Genomic DNA, 15,149 nt, shown 5'->3' with positions numbered 1-15,149 from the left:
TCTCAAATAGGTGGTAGGATTCAGAACAAACTCTAATTAGTTATGGCCGAAAATCACTTGATAGAGATGTGGAGAGAGGGAAATACACTTTTATTAAATTTTATGTTTCACTCTTACACTTTGCAGCAGTCAATAAAATTTATTGTTTTGATGATATTGTTTCTAGCATCTAGCAATTGAAGCAACAATTCCGCTGTACATTGTTCTTCTTAAAATTGAAGACGGGACGGAAATCGACCGGTTCTTTTCTTTTCTTACACATTCCTCAGTTATGCTATGATGATATCTGAAAATGAATTTTGTGATTGCTTCCCTCCAATTTTTAATTTTTTGTATCTGGGCAAGAAGTGAAAAAGAAAAAAAAATGGTCATTTTCAGATTGCACAAATCGCTTCTTTGAAAAGTGATGCTAATAGATGACAAATAATATAGATAATTTCGAGTTGATGCCTTATCTTCATTAGAGATTTCTTTCCGGATTGTTTAGATCTGTTCTGACATTGCAGTTAACTCTTTTTTCTTTGACTGTAAGTCAATCGCAACTGTAAGTCACATTTAGCTATAAATTAATTATACATGCAAGTTATCCAAAGCAGTAAGTTGAGCATATTGGAAGGCAATGATACTTTGGTAATTTTTGTGAGGTTGATTTACATTTCAATCTTTAAAATTGCGAGATTGAGAGCTTTATTAAAATTTCAAGAAATTTGTAGGTGAAAATCGCGGGAAAGCTGAAATTATCATTTTTGCAGTGCAAAATTTCGAGCTACCAAACAAGAAAAAGCAAATTTTTTTTTTTTTTGCAAAAATTCGAAGCTATATTTCTCAACGCCAGATTATATTCTTTTTATTTTTGTCTTTTTTTTTCCAAGTGTCGTAAGGAGCTGTTCTCGACGTTGTTGTTTAACTTTTTCATTTGGTACAATTTTGCACTCAGCAAATGTTCACACTGGAAAACAGAAATAAGCTAATAATGAAACTGAAATTTCATAAATTTCAAAACAGGAATAAATTCTTTTTTTCCAAGCATTAATTTTTCGATGAAGTTTTAGTGGTTAAATTGGAATTTAATATAAATTGTCAATATATAATACAAATACAAATTATTAGAATGTTTTGCCAAATTTAAAAGCTTATTGAACTTCATCGTTTCGTCTTCTTCTAGTTTAAGAAACTCCTAGCAGTGCTCATATTCTATTCTTTGCCTATCAACAAAAATTAATCATTTGCATAAATTTTAGTAATTTTGCCACTTGAAAATTTTCTTCGAATTGCTTATGCTTAGTTCTTTTAAAATTAAAATTTATTTTATCAAAAAGGAGTTTAAAAAAACTGATCATTTAATGTCTTCAAATGAATGAGAAATGTCCCACAGTTAACATACTGCACGTGATATTTCTACATGTTTTTATGAAATTCATATTTCATACATCAGCGATATTTCCAATATAAAATGGCTATACGTATCATTTTGAAGCAGTGAGTAATGCATCGAATAAAGAAATTTGTACCGGATTATCATTTACCTGACAAATCGTGATAGTTTCAACAGTTTTACCATATTGTTTAGTTTCATTACATTTTATTAGCTTCTTTTATTCTTGCTTTTTTTTACAGGTATACACAATTTCCCGAAAAATCTTTAATTCTCTGAAGGTTTTGGATTTGCTTCAGTAAGCTTCAGACCTTTCTTTTCCTATGAATCGGATCAATTTCCAAATTTATTACCTACGCAAATTTTAACCCAAAAACAGTAAGGAATTGGAAGTAATCTGAGAATCAATAAGTTTTCAATCCCAGTGTTTTTTCAACTGTAACAGTCAATTCTTCTACTACTAATAATAATTATGATGATGTTAATGAGAAGTCGTTGCGGAAAAATTATCTCGCAGTTTGAGCTAGTATTTTAGACTCATTTCAATATTGAATTCATTTTGACATTTTGTCGTTTTCTCGAAATAATTTTCTGAGTTCTTCCTTGTTATCATTTTTTCCATTATTTATGGATGCATTTGTGAAATAATAGAATTTCTCATTCCATAATAAGTTCTAGCAGTCAGAAGGCTGCAAATTGAAAGGACTATCTTGTTTTCGTAGTAATAGCACACCGAATTGCCGATGACTATACTTCCATACTGTAATCTCTTTCAAGCGAAGTTGTGGGGAACATAAATTAAATGAAAACATGCGGGATTTTGTCACAGCAGGAAAAAACCAATTTCTCCTAAAAATTTCTGTCTCAAAAATAATGCATTGCATGTATTCGAATAAAATTTTGTTCTTTCTCAAAAATCTGATTTATAAATGTCACAACAGCATTGCTTATTAAGAAGAGCGCAAATCAAAATTTGATTCATAAGTGTCGCAGTAACATCGCTTATTAATTTTCAGGGTCAGGTGGTGCCATTTTTCGTCTCTTTTTCCGGTTGTCACAACCGTATGTTGCATTCATTAATCGCTAGCTAACTGCCATCCATATGACACCATTAGACAGAAGGCATCCTAATGCTGCCTAATCATACGTTGCCTAATCATGTATAAGCAATCTTTCGGCATATTTCAAGCTGCATAGCTGAGACGTTGCCATTTATCTCTGTTGGACTGACGTCACAGGAAGTCTGATGAGTCGGATTTTATGAATGAGTGAGACACTATACAATTCGTCTATAATATTACTAATGAATATGACTCATTCTCACAGGATCACTTTTTTTTTGCTACGCAAAGCCTCCATTGTTCCTTTCTTTTTTTTCAGAAATGTCACATATGTAGAAACTCGTAGTTTTTCCCAATTATTTCGATAAAGCATTCTTTCTCATAGTATCATGACATTTTATCCGATTGATCTTTGCTCAGTTCACGAGTTACTTATCGCTCACACTGTTTGGCAAGTTATATTTTTTATCACGATTAATACTGATATGAAGATTCTACGATATGAATAGATTGTTTTGTTGTAGACAAAGAATTGGAATTCAAGTACAGGGAATTTATTGATCTTTTTAGTTGAAATATTTTTGGTGAATTTCTTATAGCATTCTGAATCTTTGCTTTCTTTTCTCCAAAAAAATTACTTTATTCGAGTCGAAGCAACCAAAATTATAAAATAATACGAATCTTTTGTGTCCTTTATTATCAGCTTTTTTATCACTTTCATTATTCGTTTCCGTTTGTTTTTATTCCCATTTAACATTAAATTTAACTGCTCTGTTCACATGACCACTTTTAAAGCCTATTTCCCTTTTTAAAAATTATTCTTGAGTTCGATATGTATTAAGAGAAATTAAATAAAACAGTAGGTGTGACTCCATCATTATAAAATAATCTTTCATGTTTCACATCTTTGGTTTTCCTTGGAAGTTAAATTCTTACTATGCTTCGAATTAAACTCTGAGTGGCGCAAAGACACACTGCATAGATTGAACAATATTAATGATGCTCACAATACTTTTTCCTGATCGTGAGATTTCGAGTGCGCTTTAGATGAACTTCACAAAACTCATCGTGTTCGCTGGTTATTTTAACGTGACATTACCTCGGGTACGCTGAAATTTTCAAACTTACAAGCAGAAAAGTCCTTCACTTCCAGTAAGAACACAGCAAACTCCTTTGGCTATTATTTTGAACTAAAGTGGGAAAAACTTTCTGTGTTGAGGATTAGGCAAGATATTTCTTCACTTGAAAGTGGCCATCAATAAGATTGGCTGCAGCAAGAATGGCTCATAAAAATATTTCCGATAATTCGAAACTAAACAAAGCATGGAATAGAACTACCAGTAATTAACTCCATATTCTTTTCCGGATGACGTATATTGCACATCTTTTAGCCTCCTGTCAATCCCATTTCTTTCTTCCTTTCTTTTCTTAGTGAATCCGATATGTGTATCCGTGATGATGAAATTTGACACTTTTTTACATCACTGAAATAGGAATTAATCAAGTCTCCGTATGTAAATTATGCTCGCTTTTATATTTCAGCAAATTCGAGTTTTTTTTTTTCACTTCAAACAGAAATTAGAATACAACCTTCTGGAAAAATTACACACTCCGAATTTCCGGTACCACCTTCTTCTGCAGAAACTACACACTCCGGAAATTTCTCCAATTCACTATTATGTTGAAATTATACACGTAAGCTCCGAATTTTGATAATATTGAAGTGTAGAAGTGAATTTCTCATTCTACAGCTTTGTGAAAACAAAAGATATGAATGCATAAATAACCGATCAGGAAAAAGATAATATGTGAAGCTATAGAGATCTATAGAAATGAGAAATGCGGGCAAAAATGGATTGATGAAAGCGAACCTCTCGAAAAGACGGAGAAGCGGTCAAGATATTGCTGGTATTCAGTTTTCCTCATATTGTACTTCCCATATCCGTCATATTACTTATATAAACCGTTGTGTTCATCGACTACTGGTGCCTCTGGAAAGTGGAAGATTTCTGAAGATTTATTGATTGAAGGTCTCTGAAGGTTTGAAGATTTGAAAGTTTGGTAGTTAAAGATTTTTGAACTTCCGGAAGTAAGGATTTTCCGCATATAAATGGATCTCAGCTTCTATAATTAGAGCTAATTGCTTTGATTTTTCTTCTCTCTGTTGTCCAACTAACCACATGTTTCAGTTGTATGCATCAGTTCCCTTCATCAACTTTAGCTTTTATTTTCGTTAGCATTTGCATCGTAAGCATATCATCTGTTAAACATCAATTACTCTTGTCGCACTTTCCATGTTGAACATCAGTAAACACCGGTCAGGATCTGGAATGATTGTAATATCGACAGAACGAATGACGCCGTCAACAGTTTGTTTATTGGTTTAGAAATTTTATCAAATTTGAAATTTGAACAAAATTCAAGGAGGTACGAAACTTTGTTAGGCTGTTTTCTAAGCCAAGAAAAATTGCAGTCAGTTCTTTTTGAGATCGATGAATGGATCCATGAAAATGCTTGTAAATACTTTAATTATTCCTCGAGATTATTTTTCGGTTTCATAGTTCATTTTTCGATGAATTTATTCCATCAATTGACTTCAACTTCTGAAAAGCATTCTGCGCACTTAACCCAACATTCAGTTACTCCAAGAAATTAGCTCAAATTAACTGATTTTTCACTTATTATGAAAATATTATCAGCCCTCTTTTTCTGTAAAAGGATCACCAACTAATTAACTGTTGCTCGTAACTCATCCATATGAATTATCCTCCAATTTTAAAAACCTTTTGAGAATGTGATTAGAATTTTTTGTCCACTTGCGATAATAGTAGCAGGGCTTGAAATAAAAAGACTTCAATTGAAATTATTGCAATCATCAAATTGAATTTTCTTCTAAATAATTTCTGTCATTTGAAATTTTACTTCAGAAGTATAAGACTTTTAAAAAATTGGAAAAAATAAATGAATAAACTGACAAAACTTTTTGCTTCTATATATCACAGTTATCTTAGAATCAAGTAGATTTTAAACATTTTCAAGCCATTCTCACAAATGTTAATTAACTGCCTTTTTGCTATTTATATTTATCAATATTGACAGTGATTGGGCGCGGGATCCTGATAAGGAATTACTTCAAACAAAGTGGGTAAAGGAAGTTACCTTACTACCTTTCAAGTTCTACTTTCAGGTTTTGGACCAAGATTGAGAGTTCAAAATCTGATGGACCTTGTGACGATACAATAGTTATCACTTCTGCGGTCTTCGTTTTCTCCTTTCCACTCAATCTTCGTGTCTCCAAATGGAAAGAAGATCCTTGTTCGCATACTTAGATCCTTCTGGAAATATCCATCCGAATGATGATGCGAAAAATCTGATGAAATAAGGGAACAATGGATCTTTTTTCCATTTCACGAATTAATCATAAATTATCAAAACGATTTTATTTAACCCGACAGCATTAGATTAAGTACTTTTCAAGGCAAACAAGCTATGAGCAGTAACTATTCATTTATTCTTCAACATTTTTCATAGAACGATTGAAATGTTAGTTACCTTTCATTACGTTAACAATGTATTCTGAGATGTAACATTCTCCTGATCTCGACAGGGAGATATCGTTAATCGGATTACCGTTATCAATTATATCAACCGTCTTTCTGAGAAGATTTTCTTAACCAGAAAAAGGAAACTAATTCGAATCCATATGACGCAATAATCAAGTCATCTCTTAAAACGAAATTTTCCTGGCCAAATTTAATTCTGAGTTCCTGTTCAACTCCTAGACAGTTTTGTTGTCTTAGTCTCTTACATTAGAAATATTTTTTATTCAAATCATCCTTTCCATTTGCTTGTATGAATATTTCTCTAGAAGTACAGATACTTTTTCAACGCTCGAAACATTGTTACGGTAAATGGTGGAGAAATGAGGGAAAGAGTAATCTTCAATGTAAACAATATTTTGTATGTTAATACAGAGATGTTATCTTACTGATTATGGGATTGTATGAGATAATCTGCGCCTATTATCTCCATTCTACCAGGCATTTCTGTAGCTTACACTACTACCCCAATTTGATTTTCATTTTATTAAACCCATTATAGATGATATGTATTAGAGAGGGACTATATACTGATGTTTATCTTTTTACGAAGATGTTTTCAAAGTACCAAATGATATAAGCGGCGGTATATTGATCGTTACGAGATCATTACGTACTAGCGGAACAAATATGTGATTTATTTCATTGAACTAAGAGATAACACTAGTGGTATTATAGAAAGATCAGAAGCAAGCATATGGTTTGGCTAGCAGGGATGTCATTAAGGTTATCAACGTTTGTATGTTGCTTTTAATTACAATATCCGTGCTCTTCATTTACACTGTTGTACTGATTGGTTTCTTCATGGGATGGTGTACTCTAATACCAATGATGTTTCATCCAAGGAAAGAAATTCCATTTTGCGCCGTGAAGTCACCAAGACGGAACACTAGATATGGCGATGTTGAATCCACTATTTCTAGCTCGTTAGTTTTCAAGTTATTACTTAATGTTCGAAAGCTCAATTCTGGTTATTTTGAATAGATCTAATTTGTTCATTCAATTCAGATTGTGAATTTCGGTCCTGCATTTCGGAAATGTTTTTTAGGTTGTCGGTAGAGTGCACGCATAGAATTTTTGAGTCAACGGAAAAGCTGGACAGGAGATATTCCTCATACAACGTTCAGTCACCACCATTAAGCGATTATCTCCATCCCAAATATTCACTGCCTCCCATAAAAATTAACTTTGATGCAGAGCAGGTAGCAAATAATCTCAATAACTCTACTTAATTTCGAGTTCCAATTTCAACTTTTTTCAGTTCTAATTTAATTTAACTTTTAATACTGCTTAAAATGGACTACATACTTGTTTCTTCATTTTGGTATTTTCAGACCTATTTTAAGCAGTATTTACGTACGCCTGCTCATTTATGCTTAAAGAAGATATCGTTATCAAAGCCAATACCGGAAAGCAAACCACTGCAATCAGCATCAGTTGCTCAGTATGAAACTGTTATTGTATAGAATCATTGTTCTTGCCTTCATCCTTTTTTCATTTCTAAGAGGAAAAAAACTCGCCAAAAAATTAAGCAATTTAGTGAAAAATGTCACCTATTAGGAATAGACAAAAAACTAGACTATGTTACTTCTTGTTTTGGCACTCTGACAAGCATCAATATCATGTATACAAACAGGAAGCAGATGATATGCTTTGTGGTACTTCTTATTTCAGATGTCGTTTTCACCTTCACCTGATCAGCAAATGCAGGCAGTGTTAGTTCAGATTTACTTAATCGTTGTGTTAGCAATACGAATGTTAGTTAAAGTTGAAGTTCCAATAACTTTAGTAGTTGCACTGCTACACTGATTTTTCTTTGCAAAAATTCATAACAATAAAAGAGTGGTATAAATAGTGTGTAGTGAAGAATTTTTCGGTTGTAAACATTTTGTTCTTGTAAATAACGAAATCAATTGGTTTTTCTTTTTAAATTTTCTTAGCTTTTTTTGAAACTCATATACAGTTGTTTGTCAACAAATCAAGTACGGAAATGTGACAATTTTATGCACATTGAATTTTTGAGGCGATTATAGAGAGTTTCTTGGAAGGAGGTTGATGATAAATACAAGCAAAAAGCGTCATGTATTCTTATTTTAATTGTATCCAATTGACCTCAGAATGAGGAGCTAGTGCAATATTGGTGATAGAAATTGTTGTCATGTTAAACTTAGAATCGATTTTAATGAGGTGATTTGTTTTTGCTCAAAGGATACTATATGTTAATTGTGATTTATGCTTTACACTACTTCTTTACTTGTTTATAAATATGGTCATTAATTTCATCATTTCCAAATTACGACTGTATAAAAGCAGATCATTCATTGTCAATTTCATTATCGCTGATTATTCATTATCAATTTTTCACAAATAGATCATATGGCAATAAAGATTTATTGTCATATGATCTATTTGTGAAAAATTGTACTCCGGCTGATAATCATTCGCTGATCATTCATTATCATTGCTTCTCTGCCTCCAAAATGGGTATGACTTCAAAAGTAGGGAATGGCTGGATTTCGATTCTCAAAATTTATCGATTTGCAGTTGATAGCAATTACTCTCGCGTGCAACATCTATTTCTTTTGCGTCATGCAAATGGATGGCTTCCCAATTTGTTAAACGATCTCTCTTCTAAAATGCATGACAACATTTAATACCGAACCTACCATGAAATTATCAAGGCAGACTATTGCACTGTTGGAAAAGAAAATTAGAAATCGTAATAATCTGAGATCAAGACAGAAACTGGTATAATTAATGATATGGAGTATCTTTGTGGATTTGGGAGATATTCATTTGCAAGAATAGATGAGACATGAAATGGAATTAACCAAGGTTTACACGAATTTCAGGGAATGATACTTATATGTTCAAGAAAACCATGGGGGATGTTTGTAGCAGCGTCTGAAAGTAACGTGAGCATCACGAAAGTAGTCATAAATCGTTTGTGCAAATTAGACTTATACACTATTGCAAATAAATTCCTGTGTTCAATGGTGGATGGATTCATGTGGTACTATTGTCGAAGTTTATAAATTATTTCTAATTTTTATAGAATTTTGAGTGAGACTAATTACTATAGAAGGAAAGGGGAAAACTGATTGAAATCATTTGATGTTAATATATATTGGAAGGATAAATGATTTCATTTTGGTAATTTCTGAGGCTATCTAATACTGTCTTCTGACTTTTGCATTCTGGTCTAGATGCTATAATATTGATAATTTCTTAGAACTTTATCACTTATGACTTTATAAAAGAATTCCTGCTAGTACTGAAGGAAGTAATAAGTTTAAAAGTCTGATTTCTGCTTTACACATAGCCTACTTTGAAGACTATTACCAGTGTTTGGACTTTAGATCCTCTAAATAAGGTCTTAATGTTGTTGAAATTCTGTGGCTACTTTTGTACTATAACGGACGTTTTTTGTCCTGATAAAAATACATTCGGCACAACTACTGCAGAACTACATGCTTGACTGAAAAATGACATGTTCAGGTTGAATTGGTAAGATAGTGAAAATTTTCATATGTTGACAGTACCAAGTAATCTGAAAACAATATAGATTAATTTAAGAACTATGTACACTTAGCAAGAAACTGACCAATACTGGCACTTTCGGATAAAGTAATTTTAATTGTGATTACACATGGTTGTACACTGTGGAGTAATTAAAACTTTAAAGAAGGATAAGAGGATGATTTTGGTTGATTATTCTTTTATTTATCAAATTCAACACGAACAGTGGAAATTAGCATGCATATATATATACAAATCATATCATGTTTCGATCGATTTTGAAGCTTCCGTTTGTGTTGGATTAGTTTTCTGTTTATTCTGATCTATTTGAGTTGGTGGATTGACGACATTCTGTTCAATAAAGTTAATATCTTAGTTATGTTCAATTCATGTACAGCAAATGCATTCAAGTATCTTTCATATTTGCCAGAAGGATTCGTATTTATCCTCGGATGTTCTTTCATTTACCAATCAAAATGTCTTTTATTTTTGTTTTCCTTTTATCGCCTTTCAGCTATGGAATGAAGAACTCAACAAATGTGAGAAACTTAGAACATAAATTTAGGTATTCAAATGGTCCAAGGATCATTTTAAACCTCTTTCTTCATGACCCCCCGACACTTCTACGTTGGTATTTGTGTTATGGCATTTGTGGAGCATTATCCGAGTACTCCTATCGTTATTTCCTTCCCTTAGTCGCCTTTAGATGATAATGTGACACTAAAACGATACTTGCTTGCCTCCGATGGGTTGTTCCCATTGCTTCTTCTCTTGCAAATCTTTTGTAATTCTCGAGACTAGTTGGCTATGCATGCTTTTTCTCGGCATTCTCTGCTTCTTCAAACTACTTTGTGTTGATTCTTCTTTCCTAGCCCCTTTACATCCTTCACTTTTTTGTTTACTTTTCTAAAAGTAATTTTGTAACTTGGCTTATTTCTTCGCTACTGTTCGTTGTTATTTGTTGCTAATTGTGGATAAAAGAAGAAAAGAAAAAGGAAGAGTAAGCAAGCTGGATTCAAATAGCAATCCACCACATTTTGTCATTCTTTAAGAAGAAAATACATATTGTAGAATCTTTATGGAAACTAGGGAGATAGTGAGTCAAGGAGGTCAGGAAGGACAGATTATTCTCAGTTTAGTTAGGTTTAAGTGCTCAAGTTTGAGAAATTAATAATTATTTGTTAAGGAAAGATGACTTGTAAAAACAAAGGTAAGAAAAGTAAAGGACGAAAAGAGATTGAGGGAATATCAATGATGACAATCAGGCCAATCATTCAGCTGATCCTCAAATGAAAAAAAAATCTAGCCTAGCCCTCAAAAGTTGTTTGTGATATGTGGCCTTGCGTTTGATGATATCGGGTCGTCGTGTTCACAGTTATTTGAAAAACAAACTGAAACACTTTCTTCTTCAACCTCTTTTCATTTATCTAGAATGAGAGAAGAGGAGAAGAAAGGGAAAGTCCACATCATCCACAAAGGAATATATCGGTAAGGAGGTAACTGATGATACAAGAAAGATGAGCACGATACATGATATTCTTAAATCACTGCAAGGGAATTGTTGGAGCGTCAAGATTCTTATTTCAACAACAACCTGCAGAGCATTGGGGGAAACAACTTCTGGTGTTACATTCACTGCCACTGGTGCCTCGTTTCCGATATCGTCAAACTGTGCATCCAAATCTACATCCACTTCTTGCTCCTGTTTCTCGGATAAATCTAATTTGAACTTTCGCACCTGTAAATTTCACTTTCTTATATATTTTGTCATTCCTTAACAGAAAATTTTGGTTACTTAAATTGAAACGAAAATTTTTAGTTGCTTAAATTCGATATCGAAGTAAAAAACTTTCATGCAACTTTGTTGGCATTCACTCGGTTTGGCACGTATTACTTATTTTTCAGTTCCTCAAACTACTTACTATTTTTTAAGATAAATTTTTTGATTTACTTCAGGCATGGAAACAATTTTCGAAGCCTTTGTTAAATCTTCGTTTTTACCCCTTCGCAGTGCACACATTACTACTACTGTCATTACAATTACCATTTGCAACAACTGTAAAAAATCGGAAAAAAATTATTCTGATAGTCACCAAGTGTAGTCTTGACAACTAACTTTCAGATTAGGGATAGATACACTTTGAAGTCTTGTGGCAAACAATTTTATGAATGCTAAAGTTATTTGAGACATTTTTTTCATCATGGTCTACTTTGGGTTGATAAACAAATCGATAAACAAGCATCAATTCTAATTTAGAAGATCGTTAAATTAGTGAGCAGAAAATTTCATGTTAAGCGAAATCAATTTTTTCATAGGTAACCTGTGAGTAAATGTAAACATTAAACGATTCTTGTTTAAGCCATGAATCTAACATCGCATGTCCCTCAACTGCTACTCACCACTAACAATTTCCTAAACAATAGCTAAACAGTCACAGCTTGGAATCTTTTATGTCCTCTTGAGAGTCAAACTAATGATAATTCACCATCCATCTATGCATATGAAAATTTCCAGTTTTTTTTCAACTCCAATGAAATTAAGAATAAATGCTGAGCTTATCATTAGTTAGAAGAATAATATCGTTCATATTAGATACGATACTATATTTGAGAGATGATTTTGAGATATTTTTCAGGAAGTTTGCACTTTTAACATTACAACTTCATTTAAAATCTCTAGTTAATCCTTTACTGTTCACAATTATCCCATGAAGCTCCGATATTTGGCGCTGCAGATTTTTCAGCTAAAATAAAAGTGATGGAAGGAATCGTCGTTGTAATGAAAACAAGAATTTGGATGTTTTTATCTGAAATCGGAAAATATGAGGATGGGTAATCCTCATATAATTAAGTCAGAAACGAGAAGATATGTGTTCTTTTTTAACCACTGACCGCAGAACATATTTTCGAGTTCTCTTCAATAGACAGAATACATCATCGATGATTCTTTTATTACTGTTTTTATTGCTTCCGGAAATTTGAAGAAGTGGTGAAAATACAGTTGTTCAAAAAAGATTTCATTGTTAAGATGATTTATAAATAGTACTACTTCTCTCATCAATAATTTCGTATGTCGAATTGTCTATAGAAATCGGAACTGCACTCATTGCATGCTTGCTTGCATTCTGCTTTTCGTTTGGGTCGTCCGTTGATGTAACGACAGTTCAGATGTGTTGGCAAATGTTCTCACAGAAATCTGCGCAATGATTTATAGACCTGTAAACTTGAATTGCTCGCCGACCTGTATAATCTGTATAATGATCATCTTGGCAACTTGAATCAGTGTCCTTGGTCACTTCATTCTATTTACACATCAGAGAGTTTATAACACAATACGTCTCCCTAATATTTCCTTCTTACGCAATATGATTCAACAAGAACAACAGCGCATCTACACGTGTACATCTCACCTACAAGTCATAAAATATTATTAGAAAGATTACATCTTTTCTACGGGTTGAATTATAATAATTTGTTAGAATTCGTTTTAATCCTCGAGAAATCTTGAATATTCATTCTTGTAGGATATTCCTCGAATTATTTTTTTTTTAAAAAAAGAAGAAAATTGGTGAAAAAAGGAAGTGTAACCTTAGCAACAGCTTTAAAAATCTTGGATATATCACAACGATACTCAAATTGACAGAGGTACACAAGTACTATGTACTTGAAAATTTCAGAATTCCTTATTAGATCGTAAATGCTATTTAATAAGCTTTTCGTCTCGTTTATGTTTTCAGCTATGTTAAGAATTATTATTCATCATTGCAAAAGTCTGAATGGCAGAACCGAAGTGAGAAATCACTAAGATGGTATCATGATATGATATCAGAATGCTGCATACTAGGTAAAAAAACATTTCTTACAAATATGAATTGTGATTTAAAACAATATGCAAACAAACCTTTTGATCTCTAATTTCTTAAGTTTTGTCGAGATTTCACATTTCATAGATGTTTTGAAAATCTAACTATTAAATACATCACTAAAACGATATTTGGCGCAAACTGATGTTACTAGCAAGTCCAACCATAAATAAAACCAACTTTGAAATGGTTTTGTTCTACATTACGTAACGTTGATAACAAAGGATCAAAATGAAGAGATGGAAGTATAATGCACAATATATACGATATCCAAAGTTAATAGTGAAAAACTGAAACGTAAGGATGACATATATCGGCACACTAAATATTTTCAAAAATAGTAAATAGCAAAAATAACGCCTATGACTATTAGACGCAAAGTTTTCTGGATCTTTTGCTATGATTATATGACTAAAAGAAATATGCATGACGCGTTATCGGTACAATTAATATTAATATCGCAACTATTATCAATGTCATTGTTATTTTTATCATCACAGAACAAAGCTCTTCTACTCGAATATGCAGAACTCTTGCCGTCTGCATCGTCATTCCGCTGATCATTGTAAAATAGACACACTCGTGGCCGGTGTACACCTAACCAACGAACATTAATCGATGACAGCCGACTGTTTGAGTGCTTTATATCTGAAAGGTCCTGGTTTTCGTCATCCCTTAAGTTTCATTTTCTTTCACATCAGCTGTCCTTTAAAAATGCATGGAAGTTGTAGGCGTTCAAACCTAATAATCGAGCAAGGCCAAAAATGATCATAATGAATTTGTGTAAGAATCAGCTCGTGTTATGGGTGTAGAGTTACAAGAGGATAGCGTGAAGCTGTTGTCCAATAACTGTACGGATTAAATGCACATTAGTTTAGGTCAGTACAGTCTGAGTATTCTACGATAGGTTCTGCGTGGTCCGTTTTTTAAAGTATCGTGGTCGTATTTACTGAATTTAAATCTACCTCTAATCCATGTGCTTTTCAAGGAATAGAAGTAAGAGTGTAAGATGAAACTAAGAAATTTTATCAGTACATCAGTGGTTGCTGATCTTCTGAAGGTATGTTATACTTGAAGCAATCAAAAGTTTTAAGAAATCGTTACTTCATTTCTGTGCAGATTCAACGGTACAGGAGATTGTGTATAAAATGGTTAATTCCAGAAAGGTAACTTCAAAAATGGTGGTGGTTATCGATTATTGGACTGTGGAGGAGACCTTCAACCACGAAATCATGATCACTTCATGAAAACCAAATATGGAAGATTCGAGGAAATGATGGATATGAATACGAAGTACTGAATCAATTAGTAGTGAATCTTTTGAGGCAATTAAGGCATAGGTAATATTCCTCTTGTAATATTTAATCAATTTTAGGCAGTATCGCGACTATTTGGAAAAGCATATCCCACAAGCGGTTCACATGGATCTTAACACTGCTACCTATCCTAGTTTTTATGAACCGTATGCCATGTATCCACCAGAAATATTCCAGAAATATGCCCGCTTATTGGGTATCAATCGAGCGGAGCATATCGTCCTATATGGCAGGCAACATATTACTAGCATGACGCTTCCCTGTCGCATCTCCTGGCTATTTAAGGTTTGAGTCAAAGCCAACTGACGAGTCAAATCGACTTTAAAACAATCTGCAAACTGCATAATTCCTTCATTCCTTTTACTCTTGCTATAGCCATAATAATTAATAATAATAATAATTAATAATAATAATAA

At 32.8% G+C, this 15,149-nt stretch overlaps 3 protein-coding genes across 3 annotated transcripts in view; 2 read left to right on the top strand and 1 right to left on the bottom strand.

Annotated features, from left to right (window-relative positions):
• Nucleotides 1–6,707: 6,707 nt before the first annotated feature.
• LOAG_06862 (hypothetical protein) lies at nt 6,708–7,501 on the top strand (the record flags this gene model as incomplete). The annotated part of the gene is made up of 3 exons (XM_003142398.2): nt 6,708–6,961; nt 7,084–7,237; nt 7,370–7,501. Exons 1-3 carry the CDS (start codon nt 6,777–6,779, stop codon nt 7,499–7,501), a joined length of 471 nt encoding a protein of 156 aa, XP_003142446.2. The 5' UTR covers nt 6,708–6,776.
• A 2,666-nt stretch (nt 7,502–10,167) lies between these two features.
• On the bottom strand, nt 10,168–12,647 carry LOAG_06861 (hypothetical protein). The gene is made up of 3 exons (XM_020447266.1): nt 12,604–12,647; nt 11,149–11,292; nt 10,168–10,460 (listed from the first exon to the last, which is right to left on the bottom strand). Exons 1-3 carry the CDS (start codon nt 12,610–12,612, stop codon nt 10,275–10,277), a joined length of 339 nt encoding a protein of 112 aa, XP_020302486.1. The 5' UTR covers nt 12,613–12,647; the 3' UTR covers nt 10,168–10,274.
• Nucleotides 12,648–14,399: 1,752 nt separating this feature from the next.
• The window catches only part of LOAG_17110 (hypothetical protein), a gene marked incomplete at its 3' end in the record, with an annotated part of 2,573 nt that continues 1,823 nt past the window's right edge, over nt 14,400–15,149 (top strand). Inside the window, exons 1-3 of the mRNA XM_020449770.1 lie at nt 14,400–14,477; nt 14,580–14,710; nt 14,793–15,018. Of these exons, the coding sequence (XP_020306663.1) occupies nt 14,427–14,477; nt 14,580–14,710; nt 14,793–15,018 (408 nt within the window). The 5' untranslated portion in view covers nt 14,400–14,426. The remainder of the gene's footprint in view (nt 14,478–14,579; nt 14,711–14,792; nt 15,019–15,149) is intronic.

This window comes from Loa loa (assembly GCF_000183805.2).
Source record: "Loa loa unplaced genomic scaffold supercont3.40, whole genome shotgun sequence".
NCBI classification, from domain to species: domain Eukaryota; kingdom Metazoa; phylum Nematoda; class Chromadorea; order Rhabditida; family Onchocercidae; genus Loa; species Loa loa.
Note: the sequence above shows the minus strand (reverse complement) of the source record. Positions and strands in the feature narration are given on the sequence as shown.